This window comes from Notolepis coatsorum, assembly GCF_963971535.1.
Source record: "Notolepis coatsorum genome assembly, chromosome: 15".
NCBI classification, from domain to species: Eukaryota; Metazoa; Chordata; class Actinopteri; order Aulopiformes; family Paralepididae; genus Notolepis; species Notolepis coatsorum.
Genome location: NC_140179.1, coordinates 59,858,078 through 59,884,223, shown reverse-complemented (window position 1 = coordinate 59,884,223; position 26,146 = coordinate 59,858,078). Strand labels below are relative to the sequence as shown.

The 26,146-nt window shown below is 47.2% G+C and overlaps 1 protein-coding gene across 1 annotated transcript in view; it reads right to left on the bottom strand.

Moving 5' to 3' along the window:
- Positions 1 to 9,787: 9,787 nt before the first annotated feature.
- Positions 9,788 to 26,146, bottom strand: part of LOC311241718 (putative polypeptide N-acetylgalactosaminyltransferase 8) — a 61,788-nt gene continuing 45,429 nt past the window's right edge. Inside the window, exons 7-12 of the mRNA XM_084330596.1 lie at positions 22,864 to 23,049; positions 21,396 to 21,533; positions 15,628 to 15,720; positions 11,702 to 11,872; positions 10,749 to 10,869; positions 9,788 to 10,101 (exon numbers count right to left, since the gene is read on the bottom strand). Coding sequence (XP_084186722.1) covers positions 10,750 to 10,869; positions 11,702 to 11,872; positions 15,628 to 15,720; positions 21,396 to 21,533; positions 22,864 to 23,049 — 708 coding nt within the window. The 3' untranslated portion in view covers positions 9,788 to 10,101; position 10,749. The remainder of the gene's footprint in view (positions 10,102 to 10,748; positions 10,870 to 11,701; positions 11,873 to 15,627; positions 15,721 to 21,395; positions 21,534 to 22,863; positions 23,050 to 26,146) is intronic.

Here is a 26,146-nt window from a genome sequence, read left to right as displayed (position 1 = left end):
TTTATTTGTCACGGCATACAAGTATACAATGAAATGCGGGGGGTCTTGCGCGCAACGATTGTGCATAATACAATAGTAATATATAATAAGAATCCAATAGAAGGACATTGTGCAAAAAACAAGTAAACAAAGTAGGGCATATCGGTATATGTACATGAGTTATTTACAGAGCATGGTAGGACATGCTAGGTCCTGTGGTAGTGCAATGCACTGTTAGCTAGGGATGAGGCACTGGGTCTTTATGTACACTGCTATACAATGCTATATTTTACAATCTCAAGTTATACTATTCTTAAAGTGACCTTTCCTTTTGTAAAGTGACCATAAGTGTGAGCGTGTGCAGCATGAGTGTGTGTGTGCTCATGTTAAAGTGGCTGCTAGTGTGTGAGCGTGTACAGTGTGTGTGTTGTGTGTGCTTGTGTGTGGAGAGTTCAGTGTTCAAGGCTCTGGTGGAAGTCTGCGAAGAGGATTAAAGTGTCGACGGATGCTTCCAAGGACGGAATTGGAGGAGTACTCCTACAGACTGAAGGTGAGAATTGGAAACCCGTGGCCTATGCATCCAGGCTCATGACAGAGACTGAGTGTAGATAAATCGAAAAAGAATGCCTATGAAGTGTTTGGCCTAGAGAGGTTTCACAGCTACATATATGGCCTACCCTCCTTCACAGTAGAGACAGATTTTATTTTTTTACCTTTATTTAGCCAGATAAAACATTAGGAACAGGTTTCTTATTTACAATGTCGATCTGGTCCAGGAGGCCCCAACAGGAGTACAAATATATATATATAACAAAATAAAAACACAGTTAAGAATCATACACATAAACAAATAAACAAACAAACAAATAAACACATGCACAGCCTATGTACAAAAGAAATAAACAGGGGAGGAGTAGGGGGGGGGGGTGAAAGTGTGTGTGTGTGCATGTGTATGCAAACAGATGTGTGTGTTTAGGTGCGAGTATGAAGATGAATGAGTGCTTGTATGTTGTCTGTGAGAGGGTGTATGCAAGTGTGAAACTGGGGTGTCAGCATTGGCAAGAGCCGGGCCCTGTTTCTTGTACCTGGTTCAACTAAGTCGATCAAGATGTCATTATCCAGCTTCAGTTAGCCCGATGTTCGAAGCCGGGATTTTCCTGTTCCTCGAAGGTGGATTCAGTCTCGTTAACTCAAGCCAGACTTGCGACTCAGGCTAAATGCGCGCGGCCGCTTCAGGCGAAAAGCCAGCACGTATCGATGGCAGAGATCCTGATTCTCTAACGGCATTGATTGATTAATTGATTTAAAACTTTATTGACAGATTGCAATACGGCTCAATCGCCTCGCCGACAAGTTAAATGCGTTATCTATAGGCTAATTTTAAGTCCCTCATTACCTCAATCAATCAGATTATATTTCTTTAAACTTGCCTGCTGGATTGAATAATCAAATGAGATCTTGCTAGCGAAAATAATTAGTTAAACTTATACAGAATTACGATACGGCTCTCTTACCCATTGATTGATGTATAGTCGATCTTTAACTTATCTCCAATGTGGTCTAACGGGTTGTTGTTTTGACTATCACGCAGACGACCGGGGTTCGAGACCCTAGTCTTTTCCTTCTTTTTGCAATATAGGAATAATTCAATTTGGTGCACGTTGAGAGCTATATAAAGAATGACATCCTCAATGCATGTAGATTTATAATATTTTAACTTAAAACCAGGCTACTTTGGCGTATAATCATTAATATTATATTCAAAAAAATCATATTGGAAACACCGGGTTTTGAACCCCGGTGTTGGGGACCACAGGCCTGTGGTCATCCACACACAGTCCTGTGCATAAATTAAGAAACATGATTTAAGTTGACAAAAACCTCTGCCGCTACAATCTAATGATAATCTAAATATGTGCAACAAGGAGAGACGGGGACAGAATTAATGAATGAAAACTTTATTTAACAGATTGCAGAATGGGTACAATACAGTACGGCTCAATACACAAAATGTTTAAGGGGATGCAGAGCAGAGAAAGACATTTGTCTTGTTTACATCAGGGTCTGCCATTTTCAATTCATAGTGACATTTATGACATACATGACATTTATGACAGGGACATACATGACATACAGGTATATAGTACTGTTACATTTGTGACATACGATATGCAAATATACAGTAAGGAACCTGACGCAAACTTTGCCATCACAACCATCGAACTATTATAATAGCTTTACTATTATAATCTAAATCTGTGCAATATTCATGTTTATTTAGTGATATTCATGTTTATTGATTCAACATAGCTGTTTATCTTTGATAATGTATGACAGGCTTTTGCCCCGACCGGGATTCGAACACTGCTGCACGAGAGCAGTTCAGCTCCTTGGACAGCGTGACAAATGCACCCATTTCATTGGCTGTCAGTCTGTTACACCTATACACGGCTGGCCTCCGCGTGGCAGGCTTGAGCACTACCGCTGCACCACTGTGCCAGATGGGATAAATTCATTGTTTATACATTAATGAACGAGAGACCCGTGTTTAGAATATCCTTTGTTTTGAATGAAGTTTATCTCTTTATCCTCATTCATTAATGTGACGTCAACGGCTCATTCAATTTCTCAAATCCGTCAAACAGCGCATCTCATCAGACATCTTAATCCCAGTTACAATTAAAATAACCACATAATGTGTACATCGCACGAGCGAGCGCCACGGTATATATAACGTGCATTATTTAGGACAAAGTGAATTTAGTATCAGCATTTTGGGTCTATTTTACATTTCAAAAGCCCCCTCTGGAAGAATGGAGCACAAAAACGTAATTCAGAATGGTATAATGCAGATCGTAGACTGTGGGAATAGTTTCAGGAAACGGGCTGTCACTTCTTTGCGGGGGCGTGGCGATGGTTCAGGCTAACTTGAACTTAAACTCTGCTTTCGACCAGGCTCAAACTTTTGGATCTGTTGTCATGGTGATTTGGAAAATCCACGTACGGGGAACCGGAAAGTCCGGCTAACTCAGTTATCCAGTTAAAGTTATCCGGCTAACTCAGTTATCCAGGTACAAGGAACGGGGCCCAGGAGAGCGTGTTGAGTATATTCTTGAAGGCAGTCAGTGAAGTAAGAGCTGTAAGTGTAAGGGTGTCTTGAAAAGCGTTCCAATCATAAGCTGCTGCAAAGTGAAAGGAGGTTCGGCCGAAGGTGGTCTTGGATCTTGGGATGTTTAGTTTGATGAGCTTGCTTGATCTTGTGCCGTAAGTGCTCTGAGAAAGGTGGAGCAGGGCGGAAAGATAAGGTGGGGTCTTGCCCAGGATTGTCTTGTAAATGGAGTGGAACCAATGTTGGAGTCGGCGGGTGTGGAGGGAGGGCCAGTCAACCAGTTTGTAAAGGTCACAGTGATGTGTATTAAAGGGTGCATTGGTGGAGGCGGCTAGGTGGTGTAGTGGGCAAGGCACTCGCCACCAGTGTGGAGACGCTAGGATTCGCGTGTTCGAATCCAGCTCTCCACATTGTTTTTCAGTTTGGCTGGTCGTCCGCAGTAATACACATTGGCCGTATTACGGGGAGGGAAAACTGAAGGGTGGGGATCGAACGTTGTGAACAAGCGACTCCTACAAGTCGGTTGGTGCGCCTGCGCAGTAGAATCAGGAAGTGTCTGGGGCAGCGTGAGCCTCCCACGCGTTACTCCTCGACACTGAGAGATCGAGCTGCGCAGGTGAAAAGATGCGACTGCTGTTACCTCAAGTACCGGAGGGGACTTGTGCTATGTATGACTTAGTCCACATTGCAGCCGGCTTGTGGGAGGCAAGAAACAGGGGAGGGTTGAATTGGATGATACGAAATTGGGATGGGAGAAAATATAGAAAAATGGGAGAAAAAGTGGATCAAAAAAAAAAAAAGGGTGCATTGGTGGCAAACGGATGGCAGAATGGTGAAGAGTGTCCAGTTTGTGTAGAGCCGTCTTTGAAGCCATTTTATAGATGACAGTCCAGGATGGGCAAGACAGTCATCTTTACAAGGGTGAGTTTTGCGGAGCGTGTGAAGGAAGCGTTGTTACGGAAGAGAAATGCCAGTCTGGCTTTCATTTTAGACTGAATGTGAGGCGGCTGAGTGGCACAGTGGGCAAGGCGCTCGCCACTAACGCAGGAGATGCTGGTATCGAGCCCAGCTCTCTGCGTTGCTACCGGCTTGGCCGGCCGTCATACTAACACAATTTGGCAGTGTTAGAGGCAAGGCCAGATTAAGAATTCAGAGGCCTCTGGGCCAGACTCTTGTGGAGGCCCCCACACACACATACACGTGCACGCACGCACAGTGGCGTTTTTACATGTAAAACATTGGTGGGGCAGCCACTAACCAAGGCTACATACCAGGCAAACTACAGTAATCAAAATGACAGTAATCGTTGTTTGCAAATTTCGCACCACATATCAGGCATAGGCTACAGGTAAGCCTGCATTGTTAGTCGTGAAAGCAAATTAATCTGTCCACGCTGAATTAAACCCTCTATTTTCCTCAGACTTTTTTTGGATTTATCCATGGTTAGCTTACTGGGGGGTCGGAAACTCAAGATTAGCCACTTGCAGACGGCAGGGAAAGGCACGGGGTGTGACGTACTGTATATTTTAGTTGATGAAATATTTTAGTTGACTAAATATTTTAGTTGATGAAATATTTTTTCATTTCAGTGTCATAGTATGACATCGATCTCCAAAATAATAATAAAAAAATTGGGAGGCCCCTCGTCACTAGAGGCCCACGGGCCGCGGCCCAAATGACCCAGTCGTTAATCCGGCCCTGGTTAGAGGGTGGGAAAGCCGGTGGGTGGGGATTGGACGTTGTGGACAGCGACTCCTACAGGTCGGTTGGGTGACGCCGGTGCGGCGGAAACAGGAAGTATCGGGGGCAGCGTGAGCCTCCCACACGTTACTCCTCGCCACTGAGAGTTCGAGCTGCTGCGGTGAAAAGATGCGACAGGCTGCCTCCTCGTGTACCGGAGGGGACACGTGATGCAAGGCTTCTATCCTCACTACAGCCGACCAGTGGGAGGCATAGTCTAGCAACGTTCAAGACAGGGGAGGGAAGAATTGGAAATACAAAATTGGGATGGGAGAAAAATGGGGAGGAAAAAGTGGATACAAAAAAAAGGATTGTTAATGTGAATGGAGAAAGCAAGGGAAGAGTCCAGCCAAAGCCCTAGATATTTGTAGGACTTGACAAACTCCAGTTCGGTGTCATCAGCGCAAGGGATCTTGGGGGGGGCTGGGTTTTTTATTTTTGCGATCGAATAAGATGCATTTGGTCTTTTTAGTGTTAAGCCGAAGGTTGCCATCTGGTTGCCATCATAAAAAAAACGTAAATAAAATGTCGCCAAGGATTCAGCGCATGATGATGAAAATGCAGAGATACGACTTTGAGCTGATCTACACACCAGGAAAACACCCGATACTCGCCGATGCGCTCTCACAGGCACCCACAGGGAAAGGTGTGAGCACAACTGAAGAAGGTGTTCAAAGCCATGTCAACATGGTGGCTACTGCGCTTCGCTTCCTGTATCAGACACAAAGTCCAGACAAACAGCTGAAGAAACAGCGAAAGACACAGAGCTGCAATGTATTGTTGGAAACATGCAAAATGGATGGCCTGTAGCAGTGGCGGCCGGCCAATAGGGGGCGCCGTCCCCCCTGATTGAGAGAGAGAAGAAGAACTTGTGTTTTTTATTTTAGATATTTTGAAGCTCTAAAAATAAAAAAAACGTGTTTAAAATGAATAATAATGACTATTAAAATGCACAATAACGTTAATATAGTATATAAATCATTGTTTTGTGCATGCTATTCTTTCTCCCCCCTCGTTTGTGATTGACGTCACTCTCAGAAATACCTACCTCCAAACCTGGGCGCTAGTCCTTAACGCACATTGACTCTGCGTCACTGCGCGCAAGCGCCCAATGTAAATGATTCAAGCAAATAAATTTAGCCTATCAAGGGTCATAAATATGATGTCTGGGGGCGCGGCTTTCTAGCGCTCAAACAAAGCAAGCAGTCACGCACTCTGTGCGCCACTCTGTTGTCACTCGTCACCAGTCTTCAAACAGAAAAGACTTGCCGTTTCGAGGAGTATTTTCATTTTCGATTTATAGCTAACTACCATGGATAATTCTGTTAAATCCATCAAAGCAACAGCATTTGAAAGACGGACACTGTAAGAAAAACTTCTGTCGTTTTCTAGCTGATTCGGTAAGAAGTGTTGGCTAACAAGGAGCTATATGGCTAGCTGGATGCAGTCATGCAAATGCCGTATTGTCTTCCCATGCCTGCTTTTTAAAACGACGGGGACAGATACAACATGCCCATGGACTGTTACTGGAGTAAAGGACATGAAACACTTTATTTTAATTTTTTTAAAGTGGATTAAGGCTTGTGGACAGCTGAATATCTCGCCCCCTTCAACTCTTCTGTCTGATGGTAAGTGAGTCATATGTTTAATTTACGCAAGCCAGCCTTGGCTCTTTTAACAATATGCAAAATATGCTGTACTCATACTGAAGTTATTCTTGGTATATACTGTATACTACTAGGTCTGATCCTTTGCAATCTTCTAAATTGTGTAGTGCTTGCCTGCTTGGGATTCCACGTAAGGTACTTAATGCTGTGTGTGAGAGAGAGAGAGAGAGAGAGATAGAGGAGGGGGATACTAATTAATTTCGCCGCGGGGGGGGGGGCATAACCCACGGGACGATTTATTGGTAACTTGTCTCAAATGACAATATATACATCTGTGATTATTATTGTACGGATAGGATTACGGGCGTGCGCGTGGGAGCATGCACAAAGATATTACAGTGATATGCTAGTGCTCCCGACTGGAAGAGAGAGAGAGAGAGAGAGAGAGAGAGAGAGAGAGAGAGAGAGAGAGAGATAGAGGAGGGGGATACTAATTAATTTCCCAGCGGGGGGGGGGCATAACCCATGGGACAATGTATTGGTAACTTGTCTCAAATGGCAATATATACATCTGTGATTATTATTGTATGGATCGGAATATGGGCGTGCGCGTGGGAGCATGCACAAAGATATTACAGTGCTAGTGTAGTGCTCCCAACTGGAAGAGAGAGAGAGAGAGAGCGTGCGTGCATGTTTGTGTAGGCGCTATTGGAAACGTGGCTGCATTGAATGATCATATATTGATTGATGTACTGTACCTACTTAAATATTCGTACCTTGTGGTTTCGCCGAAGCTCTGACGTGCACAGTAGGCTATACTCAGTGTGTGGTTTCGCCAATGCGTGCACGCGCGTGTTTGTGTCTGTGTATGTGACATTGTGATACCTCGGTACATGTTTGCAAACATTTTGGTATAGCGCCCCCCCTGGAGAAGAATTCACCAGCCGCCACTGGCCTGTAGGTTCCTGTCCACTGTTCTACGACATCAGAGGTGAACTGAGAGTTGTTGATGGACTGTTGCTGAAGACAAATAGAATTGTCATTCCACAAGAACTGAGAAGGGACATACTACAGAGGATCCATGAAGGTCATCTCGGTGTCGAGAAATGCAAGAGAAGAGCGAGAGACGCAGTCTTCTGGCCTGGGATCAACAAAGTGGATGTGGAACATGCCAGAGACATAGGAACAAGCAAACCAAAGAGCCTATGATGTGCCAACAGCACCATGGCATAAAGTAGGAATGGATTTGTTTAATATCATGTAGTGGTCACTAGCGGACTGGCCATCGGGAGCACCGGGAGTTTTCCCGGTGGCCTGGCAGACTGGCATGGCCTGGCTGGCCTGGCTGCCCTGGCAGACCGGCAAATGCTTTTTTTTTTATTTTTAAATTTGTTTGTTTGTGCCCGCAGTCAGGCCACTGAACTCCGAAGCAGGCCAGGTCGGTATACATGTTTCTATTTGCGCATATATAAGTTCAGGCAAGCAGGCAGGAATGAGTTAACTTGTTATTCACAACCCAGCGTGATGCAGTGCACCTGCGCAGGCCTCGCCAGTCGCCAATCTCAAACAAGCCTATTCATTTAAATCATGATGAGATCAACTGCCGAGACCCGGGAGATATGAACGTTTTGGATAGCTCTAGAATGGGTGAAGACGAACGTTGGACTAAAATGGAAAGAATGAGACGAAAGCGGGGCGCAATCAGAGGTGTTACTACACGAGTTTTGAATCGCAGATGGACATTGAAATTGACGTGGAAACTCCGGATGTTGATCACTTGATCACTTTATTGGATGTACTGCTGGGAGTTAAAGAAGACAGTTTGTTGGAACCTGACCGTGAAATAGAACAGCTATAAGTCTGATGGATGATTTGGATGCTGATATTGAAGCCGCGGAGATGTAAGGAACGCGTCATTATGTTGAACTGACGGCAGCAGCGCGAAGGTGAGTGATACTATAATTAATCGACTAGATCACAGAGAGCGCCAGTGAAGTAGAGAAATGTAATGTAACTGCACCGGTAAACTTCTATAAAGGACACTTTCGTATTATAACCCGACATTTGGACAATCCATTATTTGGAAAGTAGTTATTCTACACTTTGGTGTAGTGTATAAAACTTGTATGGTGCATGTTTTGTTACAGCGTCGCTGTCCATGGTGCTGAAGGTCGGATTTATACTAGTATATACAGCCTCTACAGTGCCACCACGTGATACAACGCAGCAAGATACATGGGTATGGGCCTGGCCTGCCTGAGTCAAATTCCAGGTAGGAATTATGGTCCCAGTCCGCAACTGGTAGTGGTCATTGACTATCACTCGAACTTCCCTGAAATGGCATTGCTATCAAATACATCATCAACCTGTCTCATAACACGTACAAAATCGTTCTTCGCCAGACACGGCATACCAAACACAGTGGTGAGTGACAACGGGCCATGCTTCAAGAGCAGAGATTGGCAGGAATTTGCAAAAAGGTATGGCTTCAAGCATGTGACATCTAGTCCTCCGTATGCACAGTCAAATGGAAAAGCTGAAAAAGGAGTCCACATCCTCAAGCAGCTCTTGAAGAAAGCTGCTGACAGTGACTCAGATCCCTACCTTGCTCTTCTGAGCTACAGAGCATCACCTCTCGCTTACGGACTGTCACCTGCTGAGCTGCTGATGAATCGAAAGCTGCATTCCACACTGCCGAGCTACTCAAAGCAGAAGAAACATCCAAAGTGGGAACAAAAGCTACAGGCTGCTAAACGAACAATGAATGAACACTACACAACAACAACCACCAAACGCACATAGCACACACATCCACACGCACACACTCACTTTAAACAAACACACTGTAGCACCCACTCCACACACTTTATAGCACACACCCACTTTAAACAAACACACTGTAGCACCCACTCCCCACACTTTATATTTATGGATGAAGGATTGCACTACAACTCGTACACCTTACTGTAAATTGTACCTAAAATTGTACCTCATCCCATTTCTGCTTTGCACTAGATAGTACTGTACATTAGTACACTGCATAGTATTGTGTATTGTATATTATATGGTAACTCAGAACATTGTACATATGTCTATACCGAACACTGTGACCTCATTTTCTTCTTCTAAATTCATGCTATATTATGTTATTATGTTATTTGATACTATCTTGTCTAGCACAGTCTCTGGAGCGTAACAGTAAGAAGCATTTTGTATGAAAGTATTCTGTACTTCTGTATGACAACTATTAAAGAACTTGAACTTGAACTTGAGAAGATGAAACAGAAGTCATTCTATGACAGAACAACCAAGCAGCTTCCACCACTATCAAGCAAAGACAAATCAAATCAAATCAAATCAAATCAAATTTATTTGTAAGGCCCGACAACACACGTTAATGTCCCCATGGCCCGGACACGTCTTCTTTAAACAAGTCAAGAAGAAACATAACAATAAGTCAAGAACAAAACAAGAACACCATAAGGTCCAACAAATTTAAAATAAATGCAAATAAATGAATGAATGCAAACACTCCCAGACATACCCCACGCGAAGGTAAGGAAAAACTCACTAAAACCTAACAATAGGGAAAACAGTTAGGTTTGACGATCCTGATGGATGGAAGACAAAAGCCACTGTTCTTCAAGAAGTAGCTCCACGGCCACACTGTGAGAACAGAGGAAGGTCATATCTTCAGACCAGTGGTGAATATTCCTGGAAGCCAGGCTTCCCCAGAAAAATATGAACAGTTACATTTTTTAATTTAAATAAAATTTTTAAATACAAATAATATTTTTTTTATATAGTTTACAATAATAATAAAAGAATCATTATTTTTCATCTCTGTGTTATAATTTTTTTTGTTGAATTTTCTCCCTCTTCTCCTTCTCACTCTCTCTAACACTGTCAGACTCACTGAGGCAGGCTGGCAGTCACTCTGTGCTCACTGGCAGGTGTCTTTTTCTAGCTTCCACATGTGGTTCATGGTTATGGACTCCACAACCAATTATTAGCCAATACGATTCGAGCTTAATAAAAGGGGTTCCCACGCCTTAACACGGGTCCGTCTGACAGCAAAGTAGTCTAGCGTCTTCAAATTTGTCGCTCTGGAGGCGGGCCAGTCCAGAACGTTTCCACCTGATGTCCACCTAACACACACACACACACACACACACACACACACACACACACACACACACACACGCACACGCACACGCACACGCACACGCACACGTACACAAACACACAAACACACACACACACACACACACACACACACACACACACACACACACAAATTCCCTTCATACTACCTCAGAAGGGTTTGATAATATTTTGGATTTCCCATCTTTGGCCGGTGCAGTCTTGTACTATAAGTTTGCTTTTAATGATTTCCAAACACCTTTGTGTCTTTCTGTTCTTCAGCTCCTTGCCCTAGAAGAAAAGAAGAACAGAAACATGATTGTCTATCTTCACAAGACTTTTTGTCATACTCTGAATCTTATTTTCAGCGATACACTGGTGGTGGATCTCTCTCTCTCTCCCTCCCTCCCTCCCTCTCTGTCTCTCCCCCCCATTTTATCTCCCTTCCTCTCCCTTTCTCTCATCTAAAGTTAGACGGCTGTCCTTTGACTATCTTGAGAACCGTCCATCCCGTCGACTTCACACCTGGCACACGTGTCGCTGAGGACCCAGGGAAGTGCAGTGTTGCGTGTGAAGACCTCCGAGGGCCAAGCAAGCAACCAGTTCCGGACAAGGCACTGCACCTTTAAATAACCAAAATGCTCCTGTGTGTCCAAATTGACCAGGTGTCCCCCTTTTGGTTGTACTGTCCCACCATTTGAGACCGCGTCCCACATATTGAGAGGATGTCCCTCTTTTCGAAGCAAAAAAAAATAATCGAACACAAGACATTACTGTCAAGTGATAAAGTTTGAATATTTAAAACAATAAATAACAGTACAAAAAGGGGGACACCTGGTCACCTATCTCCAGGACTGTTCATCCGATGGACTTCACACTCGGTAGGTGTATTTCGGCAGGCCCATGTAAATGCAGTGCTGAATGTGAAGTGGAGTGGATGTGCGGTTCTCGAAAACCCCAAGCAGGAATACCACGGTTCTCGACATTATGCATGTTAATGTGCGTGGCCGTGGAGTGCACTAGTTCACACAATTTACCAACTCAGCATACCTGTTTCCAACTGTGGAACCAATTCTGAAATATTTACTGGACAGAATCTCGTGTTGAGAGGTTATCTGCATACCTGTGTGAAATCCCACTGAATGCCTATTCCTTCCTGCATGGCTACTTTGCAGTCGTACAGGCCAGGCGTGTTGTCGCTGCTGCCGTCATCAGACAAGCATCTATTGTTGTTGTACTTGTGGGACTTGATTCCGCCAATATAAAGCTCACCGCTTCTACGATAATAGGTGTACTGAGGACACAGGGTTAAGTCAAGTCAAGTCAAGTAATTTGTTTATAGAGCACATTTAAAAGCTCGAGAGCCAACCAAAGTGCTGTACAGTACAGTCAAAGCATAAAATCAATGTCCTATAAAATACACAAATACAAAAAGGCACAACAGGACTATGGGTTATGGGACACAAGACTGTTAGACAATATGCCCACTATACGCAGACAGTATTTTGATAGTTCTACTTGTACATAGGACTGGGCAATATCGGTATTGACATAATTCTTTTATTTAATTATTTTTAATCATGATACACTAAAAAAGCAAATATGAAGTCAGATTTCTGAAATATTTGAGAATGTTTGTTAAAGATTACAGTTTCAGTTTGATGCTATATCACACTCCCTATTAACATGCGATACAACATGGTGAGCATGGTGATTTCCCATAGGCTAAGCAGTTATTGTGATATAGGCCTACTGTAATAGACCATTAAATAAGTCTTCAAAAGGTCTTTCTGAACATTGTGATATATACATATATGTTATGGGGGGGGGGCTGTGATTTTACAAATGTCCTGGGATATGCACATTCCCAGTCAGGTTGGTAAATGTGAGATGTCCTGGACTATGCAAAAAGCTCTAGTCTGTAACCCTGTGACAGCCATATACTCACCCATGTATCTACTGGGCAAGGGCCCGCTGAGAAAGGGAGGGTTATTCCCTACCTGCCCCATGACCCGGGATGGGTCGGGAGGGGTCGGGAGGAGTTGTGAGAGGTCGAGAGGAGTTGTGAGGGGTTGAGAGGAGTTGGGAGGGGTTGAGAGGAGTTGGGAGGGGTTGAGAGGAGTTGTGAGGGATCGGGAGGGGTTGTGAGGGATCGAGAGGAGTTGTGAGGGGTTGAGAGGAGTTGGGAGGGGTTGAGAGGAGTTGGGAGGGGTTGAGAGGAGTTGTGAGGGATCGGGAGGGGTTGTGAGGGATCGAGAGGAGTTGTGAGGGGTTGAGAGGAGTTGGGAGGGGTCGAGAGGAGTTGTGAGGGGTTGAGAGGAGTCGAGAGGAGTTGTGAGGGGTTGAGAGGAGTTGGGAGGAGTTGTGAGGGGTTGAGAGGAGTTGGGAGGAGTTGTGAGAAGTCAGGAGGAGCTGTGAGGGGTCAGGAGGAGCTGTGAGGGGTCAGGAGGAGCTGTGAGGGGTCAGGAGGAGTTGTGAGGGGTTGGGAGGAGTTGGAAGAAGTTGGGAGGAGTTGGAAGAAGTTGGGAGGAGTTGTTAGAAGTTGGGAGGAGTCGGAAGAAGTTGGGAGGAGTTGGGAGGGGTCGAGAGGAGTTGTGAGGAGTTGGGAGGGGTCGAGAGGAGTTGTGAGGAGTTGTGAGGGGTCGAGAGGAGTTGTGAGGGGTCGAGAGGAGTTGTGAGGAGTTGTGAGGGGTCGAGAGGAGTTGTGAGGGGTCGAGAGGAGTTGTAAGGGGTCGAGAGGAGTTGGGAGGGGTTGAGAGGAGTTGTGAGGAGTTGTGAGGGGTCGAGAGGAGTTGTGAGGGGTCGAGAGGAGTTGTAAGGGGTCGAGAGGAGTTGGGAGGGGTTGAGAGGAGTTGGGAGGGGTCGAGAGGAGTTGTGAGGAGTTGTGAGGGGTCGAGAGGAGTTGTGAGGGGTCGAGAGGAGTTGTAAGGGGTCGAGAGGAGTTGGGAGGGGTTGAGAGGAGTTGTGAGGAGTTGTGAGGGGTCGAGAGGAGTTGTGAGGGGTCGAGAGGAGTTGTAAGGGGTCGAGAGGAGTTGGGAGGGGTTGAGAGGAGTTGGGAGGGGTCGAGAGGAGTTGTGAGGAGTCGAGAGGAGTTGTAAGGGGTCGAGAGGAGTTGGGAGAGGTTGAGAGGAGTTGGGAGGGGTTGAGAGGAGTTGTGAGGGGTCGAGAGGAGTTGTGAGGGGCCGAGAGGAGTTGGGAGGGGTCGAGTGGAGTTGTGAGGGGTCGAGAGGAGTTGTGAGGGGTCGAGAGGAGTTGGGAGGGGTCGAGAGGAGTTGGGAGAGGTCGGGAGCATAGATATATATAAAGACTAGATGGCACAAGACGGAGTCTCGGTTCACCGGCGGCCATCTTGCTTCAGTGGACTACTGCTTTAAGGTGAGTGATCTGCACAAACAAAAAATACTCTTAACTCACTGAACTCTTGACGGATTTACAAACGGTTTTGTTTATTACAAACGTTATTAACGTGGCTAGGAAATCAAAATGTGGGCCCACAAATACCTAACAAAAGTCCTATGCTAATGCCGGCATGTATTGTTAATGGGGTACCCCTAGAACTGTAGTTAGCAACGTTAGCTTCGCCCGCGGGCCGCACCACACTGTGTAACGTGCAATAGAATCCTGGGCATCGAAGCCCTAATGTACTCTACCAAGATGGTGGCCTTGCCGCGCCACCGTCGTCCGGATAGCAAGATGGCGTCGAACGCTCTCGGCGAGGGTGCTAGCAGGCGGAGCTGGAGCAGAGAGGCAGTGCTGGGCTGAGAGCGTGTGCTGGGTGATGGCGACCTCTGTTGGTCGGGACGAACTCCTGTGTGCTGAAGACAACCTGGTGCAGATCTGGTTGTAGAAAGCCGGAGCAGACTGGTTGTAGACAGCCGGAGCAGACTGGTTGTAGACAGCCGGAGCAGACTGGTTGTAGACAGCTGGTGCTGGGTCGACGCGCATATCTAAACTCGCCCTCACTAACACTGCAGCTACACTCTGGGTCCCCAAACAGCCCTCCTGCTAGCCGGGATATATGATAACGCAGGGTGCCTCTAAACACCGGTCCTCTTCACGCCACGCTGGCAGGGCACCTCGCTAGAGGGAATAACTTTAACTTAAACCCCTCAGGGCGATACCGCATTTCTTCTAGGATAACTCGTTGTATCGCTAGGGTATTCAGTAGGGAAACATGCAACACGCTTCTACGTTTGCTGTTATAGGATAACCCGTAATATACTCAAGTTCAATACGGGGCTCTGTCCAGACACGACCGAACCGATCCAAGTCCAATGTCGAAGAGAGCTGGTTCCTCGCACTTCCGTCTACTTCCTTCTCCGTCTCTCTCGTACGCTCTCTGCCTGCCACCGCGCCCCCTGCTGTTACCGCCTACTAGCTCCACAGGGAAAACTGAGTGGAGAATAGGATCCAGGTTATTGCTCATAATCCATATTTTTGCCGGTAGAACAAGGAGGAGCCTGCATCATTGTTCGAGGGAATATTAACGGAGACTAATTAGTAGGTATTGGTGCATCAGGGGAGATGAAAAGGCAAGTCAGCACTTCTGAATAATAGCCCTATTTTCAGGGTGCTACACTTGGAAGATTATTATTATTTTTTTTAAAGCTATATGTATGCAGTATGATAGCTACATCTCTGACGTTTTTAACAAACCAAACGGTTGAAAATTGAGCAAGCTATGGTTATTTCAATAGTCCATGCACTATAGACATTCATGTTATGAGTGGGCGTGCTACCCCAAAGCAAGATGGCCGCCATGTGGCAATATTGGTCTCCGTTGGCCAGCAGCGCGGGTGAGTCATCTAGTCTTTATATATATCTATGGTCGAGAGGAGTTGCGAGGGGTCGGGAGGCTCTGTTGCCCTTGTTGTGCAGTTTACAGCATATTTAGTGAGGTGTTAGGTTCAACCAGATGGGGAATGTACATATTATCCCAGCAAAATGACAGTTTCCCCACATTTACCATAATCTTCTATATCACCCAGCCACACTTGTACATGTCTAGAAGATTATCTCTCTTCAGAAATTGTCACTTTATTGGCTTACCTGGGGGCCATAGTAGTAGCAGATGTACGCAATGGGTGTATGACCCGGCACAGGTCCTTGATCTATGCACATGTTGGAATCAATGTTCTTCATCTATAAAATGGAGAGTCGGTTTTTACAAAACAAGTGTAACTTCATCACCATCCACTATATAGAAGATAGTGGTTATATATCATACTGGCCATTGCGTCTCGCTCTTTGCCATTATGAGATATCTCTTATCTCCTAGCACCTACTGTCCTCACAAACAGACAATTGCACTCACATGCACGTGACCAGGCCACGCCCCCGCATCCTGCTATAAGACTCACACTCTACCTTCCTCTTTTTTTGTTTCCAACACGGACGTTGCAGTGCACTCCGTGAACTAGTTGTTATGAAACGCAGGGAGAAATTACACAATGTTGGGTTTTCACCGGAGGTTCACCAGCCCCTGGAATCTTCTCGGCACATCCTAACAGCGCATCGGACCTGTCCTGGGGTTTCCTCATCTCGTGACAGCGGATCGAGGGACGTCGCGTGACGGCTAGCAGTCGAGCTACGTCGCGCACAGGTAGGGTCTGCGCTACCAGGCATTGATGCTAGCATTTGTGATACTGCTCGTTGTCCCGTGAGACAGCCGAGTTGTGTATTGGCGCGAGGGGCAGGATATTTGGGTAAACATGGTCGTCATGACTCTGAATAGGATGTTTTCACAGCTATCCTGGAGCGAGTGGCTAATGCTAATGCTACGATGCTGGGTCACTGTTCTTTTGTTCCCCGCCGTGGGCTGTCACCACTCTTCCCTCCTCTTAACCGGTTCATTGCTGAAGGTCAATCGGTGTCTAATGTGGGGGGTTTTGCTGAGGCTTATTTACCCCTTTTACGGGTGGATAGGCTGACAACAGGGCGCAAGGCAGGTGTGCCGTGGCTTGGGGGCCAGGTAGCATCGGTCCTTTGCCCTGACATGGTTGAACGGTGTCCCACCCGGAAGCCGACGCCAGAGGGCGAGTTGGCCCGGCAGGTGGCTGTATGGGCTGATGAAGTTTATACCGCCGCAGGACGGAATTTAGCAGCGACCAGTGTCATTGCTCAGTTGACTGGTTTTCTGTCCACAATGGTGTCAGGTAGTGGGGCCTTAGGGCCAGCTGACATCGAAAACATTGTGCGTGTTTTTGTGGTTATACAGCTTTTAACTCAGTCGCAAGCTATAACCGCAGGGAGGACCAGGATGCTATCAACACTTATTCACAGGCATCTTTGGTTGGAGCAGTCTTCCTTTGAGGAGGAGAAAAGACTTCTTCTCCTCAGGGCTCCCCTCTCCGCAGAGGGACTATTTGGTCTTTCCGCAGGAGCGCGGGCGGTATTTGACCTAGGCCCCACACCGCCTCGCACCATGCAGCCAGAGGTGAGGGCGCGGCCTCACCAATGACTGTGGCGAGGCCCCCAGGTACCCTGGACACAAAGAAAACAGGTGATCGCAAGGCCGGCAGCCTCGGCAGCCGAGGGATCGGCTACATTAGATGAGCATGCCCTAAAAAACCGTCGCCGTCTAGCTGTGTCTAGCTCGCTCTCCGGTCACTCCCCCCCCAACACCAGCGGGATACGGGCTCTGATTTGTTCCCTTTGGCTGCGGGCCGCGTGCCTTCAGTGAAGCACAAGCGGCCCCACGTTTCGCTTCTCATGGGGACAGGGGCTGACACCCAGTTGCTGGCTAGGCCTGGGTCTGTCTGTGAGAATGCTGTGCTGTCAAGCGGCTCCCACGCCACACATTCTGCATCTGTGTTTGGTGAGCCTGGTGTTGTGTCTGTCAACGACGAAGGTTGTCAGGGGGGGAACTCGAGGCCCAGGGGGTCGCAGCGCAAGTTCCCCCAGCCCGCCCTCGCCAGGCCGGGTATCATGTTAGTGCCTCCCATGGCCGGAAGACCGGCGGTGGTCAGGCAGGCGCGCGTGATTTTGGTGGTAGTAATATCACTGCAGGGCTACGGTGTGTAGGAACCCACCCTATCGGGCAGTGTGGGGACCTCACGCCTTGCATGTCCAGCTGTAGAACGGTTCCTCAGCAATCCATGCCGGGGAAGTGTTCTGTGGGGGAGCTTTTGTCACCGAGTGTGATGTCAGCTTCCCCCGTATCAAACCGGCCCTTTCTGTCTGGGTCCCCCCTTGGGTGCGATTGCCTCGTTGGTGGTGTCAGGGTGCGATATCCAAGCTCCACGAGATGCCCTGCTTTGGGATTATCATCACATATGACTACAGCAGTGCTGTATGTCGAGGTGGATGGAGAGAATGCTGAGGCGGGGGCTTGTGTTGCAGTTTGCGCAACCCCACCCTCCGTTTTCAGGTTTGGTACAGACCCTGTTGTTGGGGTCAGCAGCAGTGACAGCTCTGGCCGACGAGATCCAATCTGTTAGCGAAGCAAGCCATCGTCGTGGTCCCAAAGGAGGACGCGATGTGTGGCGTTTACTGCTGGTATTTTCTGGTGCCCAAGAAATCGGGAGGTGTCAGACCTATTCTGGATCTGTCTGCGTTCAATCGGCTGATTGTGACGAGGCGGTTCAGGATGTTGACCGTCAAACACCTGATAAGCTCCGTCAGAGTGGGGGACTGGTTCACCTCCATAGACCTGAAGGATGCGTACTTTCACATCCCGATCTTACCTCCTCACAGGAATGTCTTCGCTTCCTTTTTCAGGGTGTAGCGTACGAATACCAGAGGCTGCCTTTTGGCTATTCTCTGGCCCCTCGCACATTCACCAAGTGCGTAGAGACCGCGCTGGAGCCTCTACGTCGTCAGGGGATACGAGTTATTTTCTATCTCGACGACATTCTGCTCCTCAGCCGGGCGGAGGATGTCGCCAGGTCTCATACCAGGCTGGTGGTGGAATTCCTCACCAGTCTGGGTTTTGCTGTGAACTGGAAGAAGAGTACTCCTCTTCCCAGTCAACAGGTGGAGTACTTGGGTTTGGTTCTAAGCTCAAGGCCCATGAGGGCAACCCTCTCAGAGCGACGGCGAGTGGATATTCTCGGCGCGCTCAGGGGGCTCCGTCCTAGCAGGACGGTTACGGCGCTGTCCGTGATGCGCCTGCTCGGTATGATGGCATCTGCTCACTATGTGGTTCCTCTTGGCCTCCTTTTTATGAGGAGGGTTCAGAGGTGGGTTTCCAGTATGAAAATAGACCTGGTGAGAGGCAAGTGGAAACGACTGAAGGTTCCCATGTCAATACTGGGGGATCTCGACCACTGCGGGAGGACTGGTACCCTCACCAGTGGGATCTCCATGGGCTGCAGGCTGTCACACGTCACAGTCTTCACCGACGCCTCCCTCACGGGATGGGGGGGGACGTGTCAGACCAACGCAGTAGGGGGCAGCTGGATGTGCCATGCTACCCGGTCTGCACTGCATATCAATGTGTTGGAATTGAAGGCGGTCCTTCTGGTCCTCAAGCGGTTCGGCCACCTGGTGGTGGGCGAGCACGTGTTGGTCAGGATGGACAACACGACGACAGCGTCGTATATCAACAGACAGGGTGGAGTACGCTCCATCCGTCTGCACCGGACGGCGGTCGAGCTCTGGCTATGGGCGTCTCTCAATTTGCGCAGCCTGAGGGTGCTCCACATCCCTGGCAAGGACAATGTGGGCGTGGATGTGATGTCGTGGGGCGGTCCTCATCCCGACGAGTGGAGACTACGTCCAGACATAGTCAGACAGGTCTGGGACCGGTTCGGGGAAGCCACGGTGGATCTGTTTGTGAGCAGACAGTCTCACCAGTGCATGTTATGGTTCTCGGTCAGTCGGGGGGACAATCTTCCCCTGGGGGTAGATGCCTTCTCGATGTATCCATGGCCGCCCGGGATTCTGTATGCGTTCCCCCCCATACACCTGATAGCTCAGCTGTTGGAGCGGATACGTCGGGAGCGCAGGACCTTGATCTTGGTAGCCCCGCCGTGGCCTGTTCCTTGGTTGCCGCGGGCCCTCTCTCAGGCACACGGATCTCTGTGTCTGTTCCCTATTCTGGGACAGCCACTGAAGGTTTGGGTGCTGAGGGGGTGAGTCTGGAGGGAATGGGTCTTGACCCTTCTGTGGTCGACACCATCCGAAACGTGCACACTCCATCCACTATCGTGGTTTACGCAGGTAAGTACCGTGCTTTTCAAGAGTGGTGTAAGGTGGGGGGCTGGGATCCGGTGTTCTGCCCCCTGGACGCTGTTCTTTCCTTCCGTTAGTCTATCTTGGGTAGACTGTCGGCCTCGACGGTGAGGGTATACGCCGCAGCTATATCCTCTTGTCATGTGGGTTTTGAGGGCGGTACGTTGTTCAGCCACCCTCTTGTGAAACATTTCCTGCTTGGCGCTCGGCGTCTCAAGCCGGTGGGACGTTCTCTGTCTCCGAGTTGGGACCTCCAACTGGTCCTGGGCCGGTTGTCGGAGGCCCCGTTTGAGCCTCTTGAGCAGGCGCCATTGGAGCAGCTGTCTTTCAAGACTGCGTTCCTTCTGGCCATCACCTCCGCTAAGTGCGTGGGTGAGCTGTGTGCTCTCTCGGTGCGGCCTGAGTGCCTGTCTATTCGGGCCAATAGCGGTGCGACTCTGAGGCCTAATCCAGTCTTCGTGCCAAAGAATATCCGGAGCTCTTTTCGCTCCAGGGATATTGTGATTCAGGCGTTTCATCCGCCTCCTCACGCTAGTGGGTTAGAGGCGAGCCTTCATCTGTCGTGTCCTGTCCGTGCATTGGGGGTTTACCTCAGTGGGACGCAGGATCTCAGGGCTTCCGATCAACTGTTTGTTTGTTACGGTGGCCCTTGCACGGGTAAGGCACTGTCCAAGCAGCGCCTGTCACATTGGTTGTGCGAGGGCACTGCCCTTTTCTACACGTTGGCTGGACAGGTCCCCCCTGGGGGTGTCAGCGCGCACTCCACTTGTGGAGTGGCGGCCTCTGCTGCCTTGTTAGGGGGGGCCTCGGTGGAGGACATCTGTGCTGCGGCCTCCTGGTCCTCCCCGGGTCCCTTCGTTAAGTTTTACCTCATGGACATGACTGGGGGTTCTGTCTCCCAGGCGGTTCTGAGGTCTGGGACCTCTCCTGCGTCCCGCCATTTGGTGGGCTAGCAGGGGTGTGTGGGTGTGTGCCACGGGGTGCTGTGTCACACGTGGTCCCGCCTGTGCTGTGCGTTTTCTGGGGTCTCTGGTTCCCCCTTTTTTCGCACTTTGGTGGAATTGACTGCCTCCCCCCCTTCGTTAGGACGGGCGGGTGGACGGGACTCCCCTCCTCCCTGGTTGGGGCTTACGGGCCCTCAGGGGGTACACTTGTCGGGCCACGCGTCTGCTCTGTCCCATATCTCATAATGGCAAAGAGCGAGACGCGATGGCCAGTATGATATATAACAAAAGGTTATCATATAACCTAGTTATATGAATACTGGCTGAGTGTCTCGCTCTTAGCGCCCTGAGGTCCCTTGGTTGGGTTTTCAGTGTTGGAAACTTTTTTTCCGAGGAAGGTAGAGTGTGACCATGTCCGGCGTCTTATAGCAGGACGCGGGGGCGTGGCCTGGTCACGTGCATGTGAGTGCAATTGTTTGTTCGTGAGCACAGTAGGTGCTAGGAGATAAGAGATATCTCATAATGGCAAAGAGCGAGACGCTCAGCCAGTATTCATATAACTAGGTTATAGGATAACCTTTCGTTCATGGTTCAGGTGCATGTGCATGTGAGTATGTTAGTGTTTGTGTAGCCACCACCCTGTCCCGTCTCCAACACACACACACACACTCATACATCTAATACCACAGATAAACTCACACCGCCATAGGCCACTACATCTTCCCAGGTATCCAGCTTTGGATACACGTTTTCCAGGTACCACTTGAAAGGTTTACATTTCAGCTTTTCTCTGAGCTTCTTCCTCTCTGAGACGTCCCCGATATCAATCCCATGGTCCTGCAGAGGGTTAATTTTCAACCATGTAAGTGATTCTTATCAGTACAAGACCCAAGACACAGACATGATTCTACTGAATAAAACCTTGTTCTTTTCACAAACAGAAAATATAATTTCTTACAATGTGCTGGCGAGCAGCGTGCAGTAGCCCATGAATATGACAGTAGCTCAGGAGGCAGAGCGATTGTCTGGTAATCTGAAGGTTCTTGGTTCGATTCCTCCTTGAGCATGACACTTGAGCTAGTTGGCACTTTGCACGTTTGCCTCTGTGATCAGTGTGTGATCATACGGTTACTAGGGATGGCCGATATTATCGGCCGATATCAGCAGTAAAATGTGATATCGAAAAATATCGGTATCGGTACAAAAAACAAAAAAAACAATAACAATATTGCATCCAGTGAAATGATTAGTTACCTGAAATTATTCAGTTTTTTGGGGGGGGAAACCCTGCATATATCGGTATCGGTTGATATCGGTATCAAAAATTAAGAGTTGGACAATATCGGTATCGGTATCGGTAAAAAAGCCAATATCGAGCATCCCTAACGGTTACCTATCATTCCGTTCCCAACTTGTCAAAATTGAAAATCATAAATCTACTGCCATCTGTCTGTCAACTGGTGTCCCGCAGGGCTCTGTCTTGGGTCCAATCCTGTTCAGCAAGTACATTAACGATTTGCCTTCTGTGTGTGGCCAATGTGATGTACTGATGTATGCTGATGATACAGTGATCTTTACACACGGTAAAACCACAGAAGAGGTTGCAACCAAATTGTCTGATGTCATGGTGAATGTCACATCCTGGCTTAAGAACAGTTGTCTACAATTGAATGTCTCTAAGACTGTCTGTATATTTATCTCCAAGGGCCACAGAGAAGTTGCAGAGCAGAATATCTTCATCTCCGGTCAGAAATTACACGTAGTATCAGAATACAAGTACTTAAGAGTACACATTGACCCAAACCTTAGTTTCAAAACTCATAAAAAAAGTCTGCAATAAGGTTAAGTTCAGCTTATCAAACTTCAGATACATCAGAAACTTCCTTTCAACCGAGGCAGCAAAGCTATATTTTCATTCAATGGTTCTTTCCCACATATTATACTGTTTGATAACCTGGTCCAATTCACATTCCACCATTTTGAAACCACTTCAATCACTATACAAACAAGCAATTAAAATTCTAGACAATAAACCATTCAGGTACCATCACTGTCACATTCTAAAAAAAATTTGCTCCTATGTCATGCTCAGGCTGGGTTCCTTTTCACCCTGTTCCCACGGTCCCACCCATGTGAATATGGTCAAGTTGATATTGTACTTCATTACCTTAAAGGGCAGGTTCCAAGCCATATTGATATTGTGCTTGTACTCGTCCATCCAGACCTCTGCTGCTCTCAGAGCATTCCTCTTCATAGTAATGCTCAGGTCTGGCAGGTAGGGCTTATGGTGTCTCTCAATGTGGGCGATCTTGGAACATGGGACCACCTCAATGCTCCCTCCACATGTCCACACCTAAAGCAGTGAAATGGGTCATTAACTTGTAGCAGGTAGGACCACAGGGAGTAAGAGAGGGAATACAAGGGGAAGCAAGTGTTCGAGGCCCTAATAAACCTTTGTTATTAACTGAACCTCGGTTGACTGAGAACATTCTTCTTCAGGATATCCACGAATATCCCACGGTTGAAGAATGTTCTCAGTCAACTGAGGTTCAGTTAATAACAAAGGTTTATTAACCAAACAGATAGAAATATACATAGTACATAGAGAGAATGGCTGAGGGGCTCTCCCCAGGTGATCAGCTGAAATGACCCAGGTAAAGAGCCTCGATTGTGGTCGGGAGGAGCCCTATATAGTTAAAAGGGGGGGGGGGGGGGGTGTGTGGTCCCATTTGATAGGTCAATTGGGTGGGGGAGGGGCACACAGGTAAGGGGACACAGGGGAGGGGAATGTCTTTACATGAGGGCATTATATTATTCCACAGTTACTCACTTTTCTCTATTATAATGTGGGTGAGATTAATGTATTGGGGGATGTCTTTACATGAGAGAGTTTTATATTATTCCACAGTTACTCACTTTTCTCTATTATAATGTGGGTGAGATTAATGTATTGGGGGATGTCTTTACATGAGAGAGTTGGGGAATCAATATATTATTCCACACTGCTCTAATGATCATATCACCCACACTAGATGAATGATATAACGTTGCCCACGGAATTATAAACGACCCCCCCCCCCCATCCAGTCATCATCAGATCATACGTAGTAACTTCTAGAAGTACGTCCATTTGAAAATGTTTATCTCGCACAGATTCCTACCAAACTGTATTTGATCATCAATATAATGCATTTAGGGCTATAAATCAAGTTCTGGAGAAAGCTGCAGAAAACGATAAAAACATACTTATACTTTAGACCGTATTTTAGTATGAATATGTGAATGAAAAAGTATAACGTTGCTACACCCTGAACAATAGATATAAGACGTTGAATGGGCCATAGTAATGTCAATTTAGCAATACAATTTAAAGAGTTATAGCCCTGCAAAGAAGGGGAACTTCTCCATGTTAAATAGGGCTGGCGAGGGATGGTAAATTATGAATTTAACCCCGGCGATCAAAGTGTTAATTACCTGAAATTATTCCGTTTTTTGGGGGGGGAAACCCTGCATATATCGGTATCGGTTGATATCGGTATCGGAAATTAAGAGTTGGACAATATCGGTATATCGGTATCGGTAAAAAAGCCAATATCGAGCATCCCTACTATTATTTTGTGTGTCATGTTTCCAAATAAGATTGGTCACAACAAAATGCTTTCTACTTCAATTTGTTGGTTAGAATAGATCAGGGCTTCCCAAAGTTGGGGTCGCGAGCCGCCGCGGGGGGGTCGCCAGATGATTTGAAAAAATAAAATAAAAAATCCTTATGCAGTCAGGCCACTGAACTTAGAAGCAGGCCAGGCCAGTGTTTCTAGTTGCACCAGCGCAATAGTTAGATAACCTATGTGGGGAACAACCAGGAGATCACTGCAACTCACACAAGTTGGAGAACTATCTCTCTCTCTCTCTCTTGCTCTCACACACACACAAGGGAGCCGCATGTGATTGGTGGAGGCGGGACCCTTACAAAACACTGCTAATCATTGACACATGCTAGCCTGTAATAATCCCCCCCAGAAAAATCTACTTTGCATTTGATATATTGCAAATATATGCCATCACACACACTGGCATTTAAAGGGTTAGAATTATAAAATGAATATGTGGTGTTATGATCAGGGCTGAAGTTGAATAAGATTGTATTTTTTATCAATTACAAAAAAACTGAAAATCCATAAAAATCTGTGTTGTTGCTAATAATACATATGCTAGCCTGTTTTTTAACAATAATTTGTGATGCCATCACAAACACTGGCCTTTAAAGGGTACAAATAAAATAATTCCTGCATCAGAATGCAGGAAATTAAGTCTTTGTAACAAAAAAAATCCTGGTGGGGGACCCCCAGACCCCCTGCTTAAAAAGTGGCCTGACTGGGGCTATATTTTGCACTATATTTCCTGGCCTGAATGATTTCCCCAGTCCGGCCCTGGTTAAAAGCCTCCAATGCTTATTAGTGTGTGTGCGTTTGAACGTTTGCATGTTTCAACCATACATTTCCATTTATAATTTTTTTTAACCTCCTATAATAGTGGGGGTCGCGGCTCTCTGACACCGTTATTTGGGGGTTGCGGCCTAAAAAGTTTGGGAACCCCTGGAATAGATGACCTCAGTTGAAACTTCACTGAGACTAAGACAGTCTATTTGTGAGCTCCCGCACAGACGTGATAATAATAATAATAACAATAGCTTCATTTTATATAGCGCCTTTCAAGAGATCGGCCTGCCGGACCTGGCCCAGTGTACTCGGGCCGGTTCCGGGCAGTCAGTCATTGCCGCATTCTGTCCCGATTCCGGCAACCGGACTAGGGCCGATTAATTTCTTCCGGCCTGCCGGATACGGGCCATTAATGGGCCAGAACTTTTTGGCCACCTGGGAAGATACCCATGTACATGTTGAAATACTTCCCAAAGGTCAGTGAATTCCACAACCACAACACCAGATGGAGTTCCACAAATCATGTTCAACCCAGATTCGTCTCAAACAAGGGACTAAACACGTTTGCAATTATGCCATAACAATGTGGAACACTCTACCCACAGCCGTAAAATAATGTGAATCCCTACCCACCTTCAAAACCGCCCTCAAAGAGCACCTACGGGAGGCTGCAATTAGAAACTGGCCCCCGTAAATGTCCAAACCCCACCCCCACACACCCACCCACCCACCCAACCTCCTCCGAATGTACAGTTTCTTCCCCCTCTAATGCATATTTTTTCTTTTAGGATCTCTGTTCAACAGTACTGTATATTTGTATATCTTGTATGTCATAAATGTAACAGTACTGTATATCTATATGTCGTGTACAGTATGTCATAATTAATTGAAAATGGGGGACCCTGATGTAATCAAGACGAAAGTCTTTCTCTGGTCTGCATCATCTTAACCCTTTCAGTGCCAATCACGTGTTAACACGTTTCTGATCCCCGACCGTTGAGTGCCAATCAC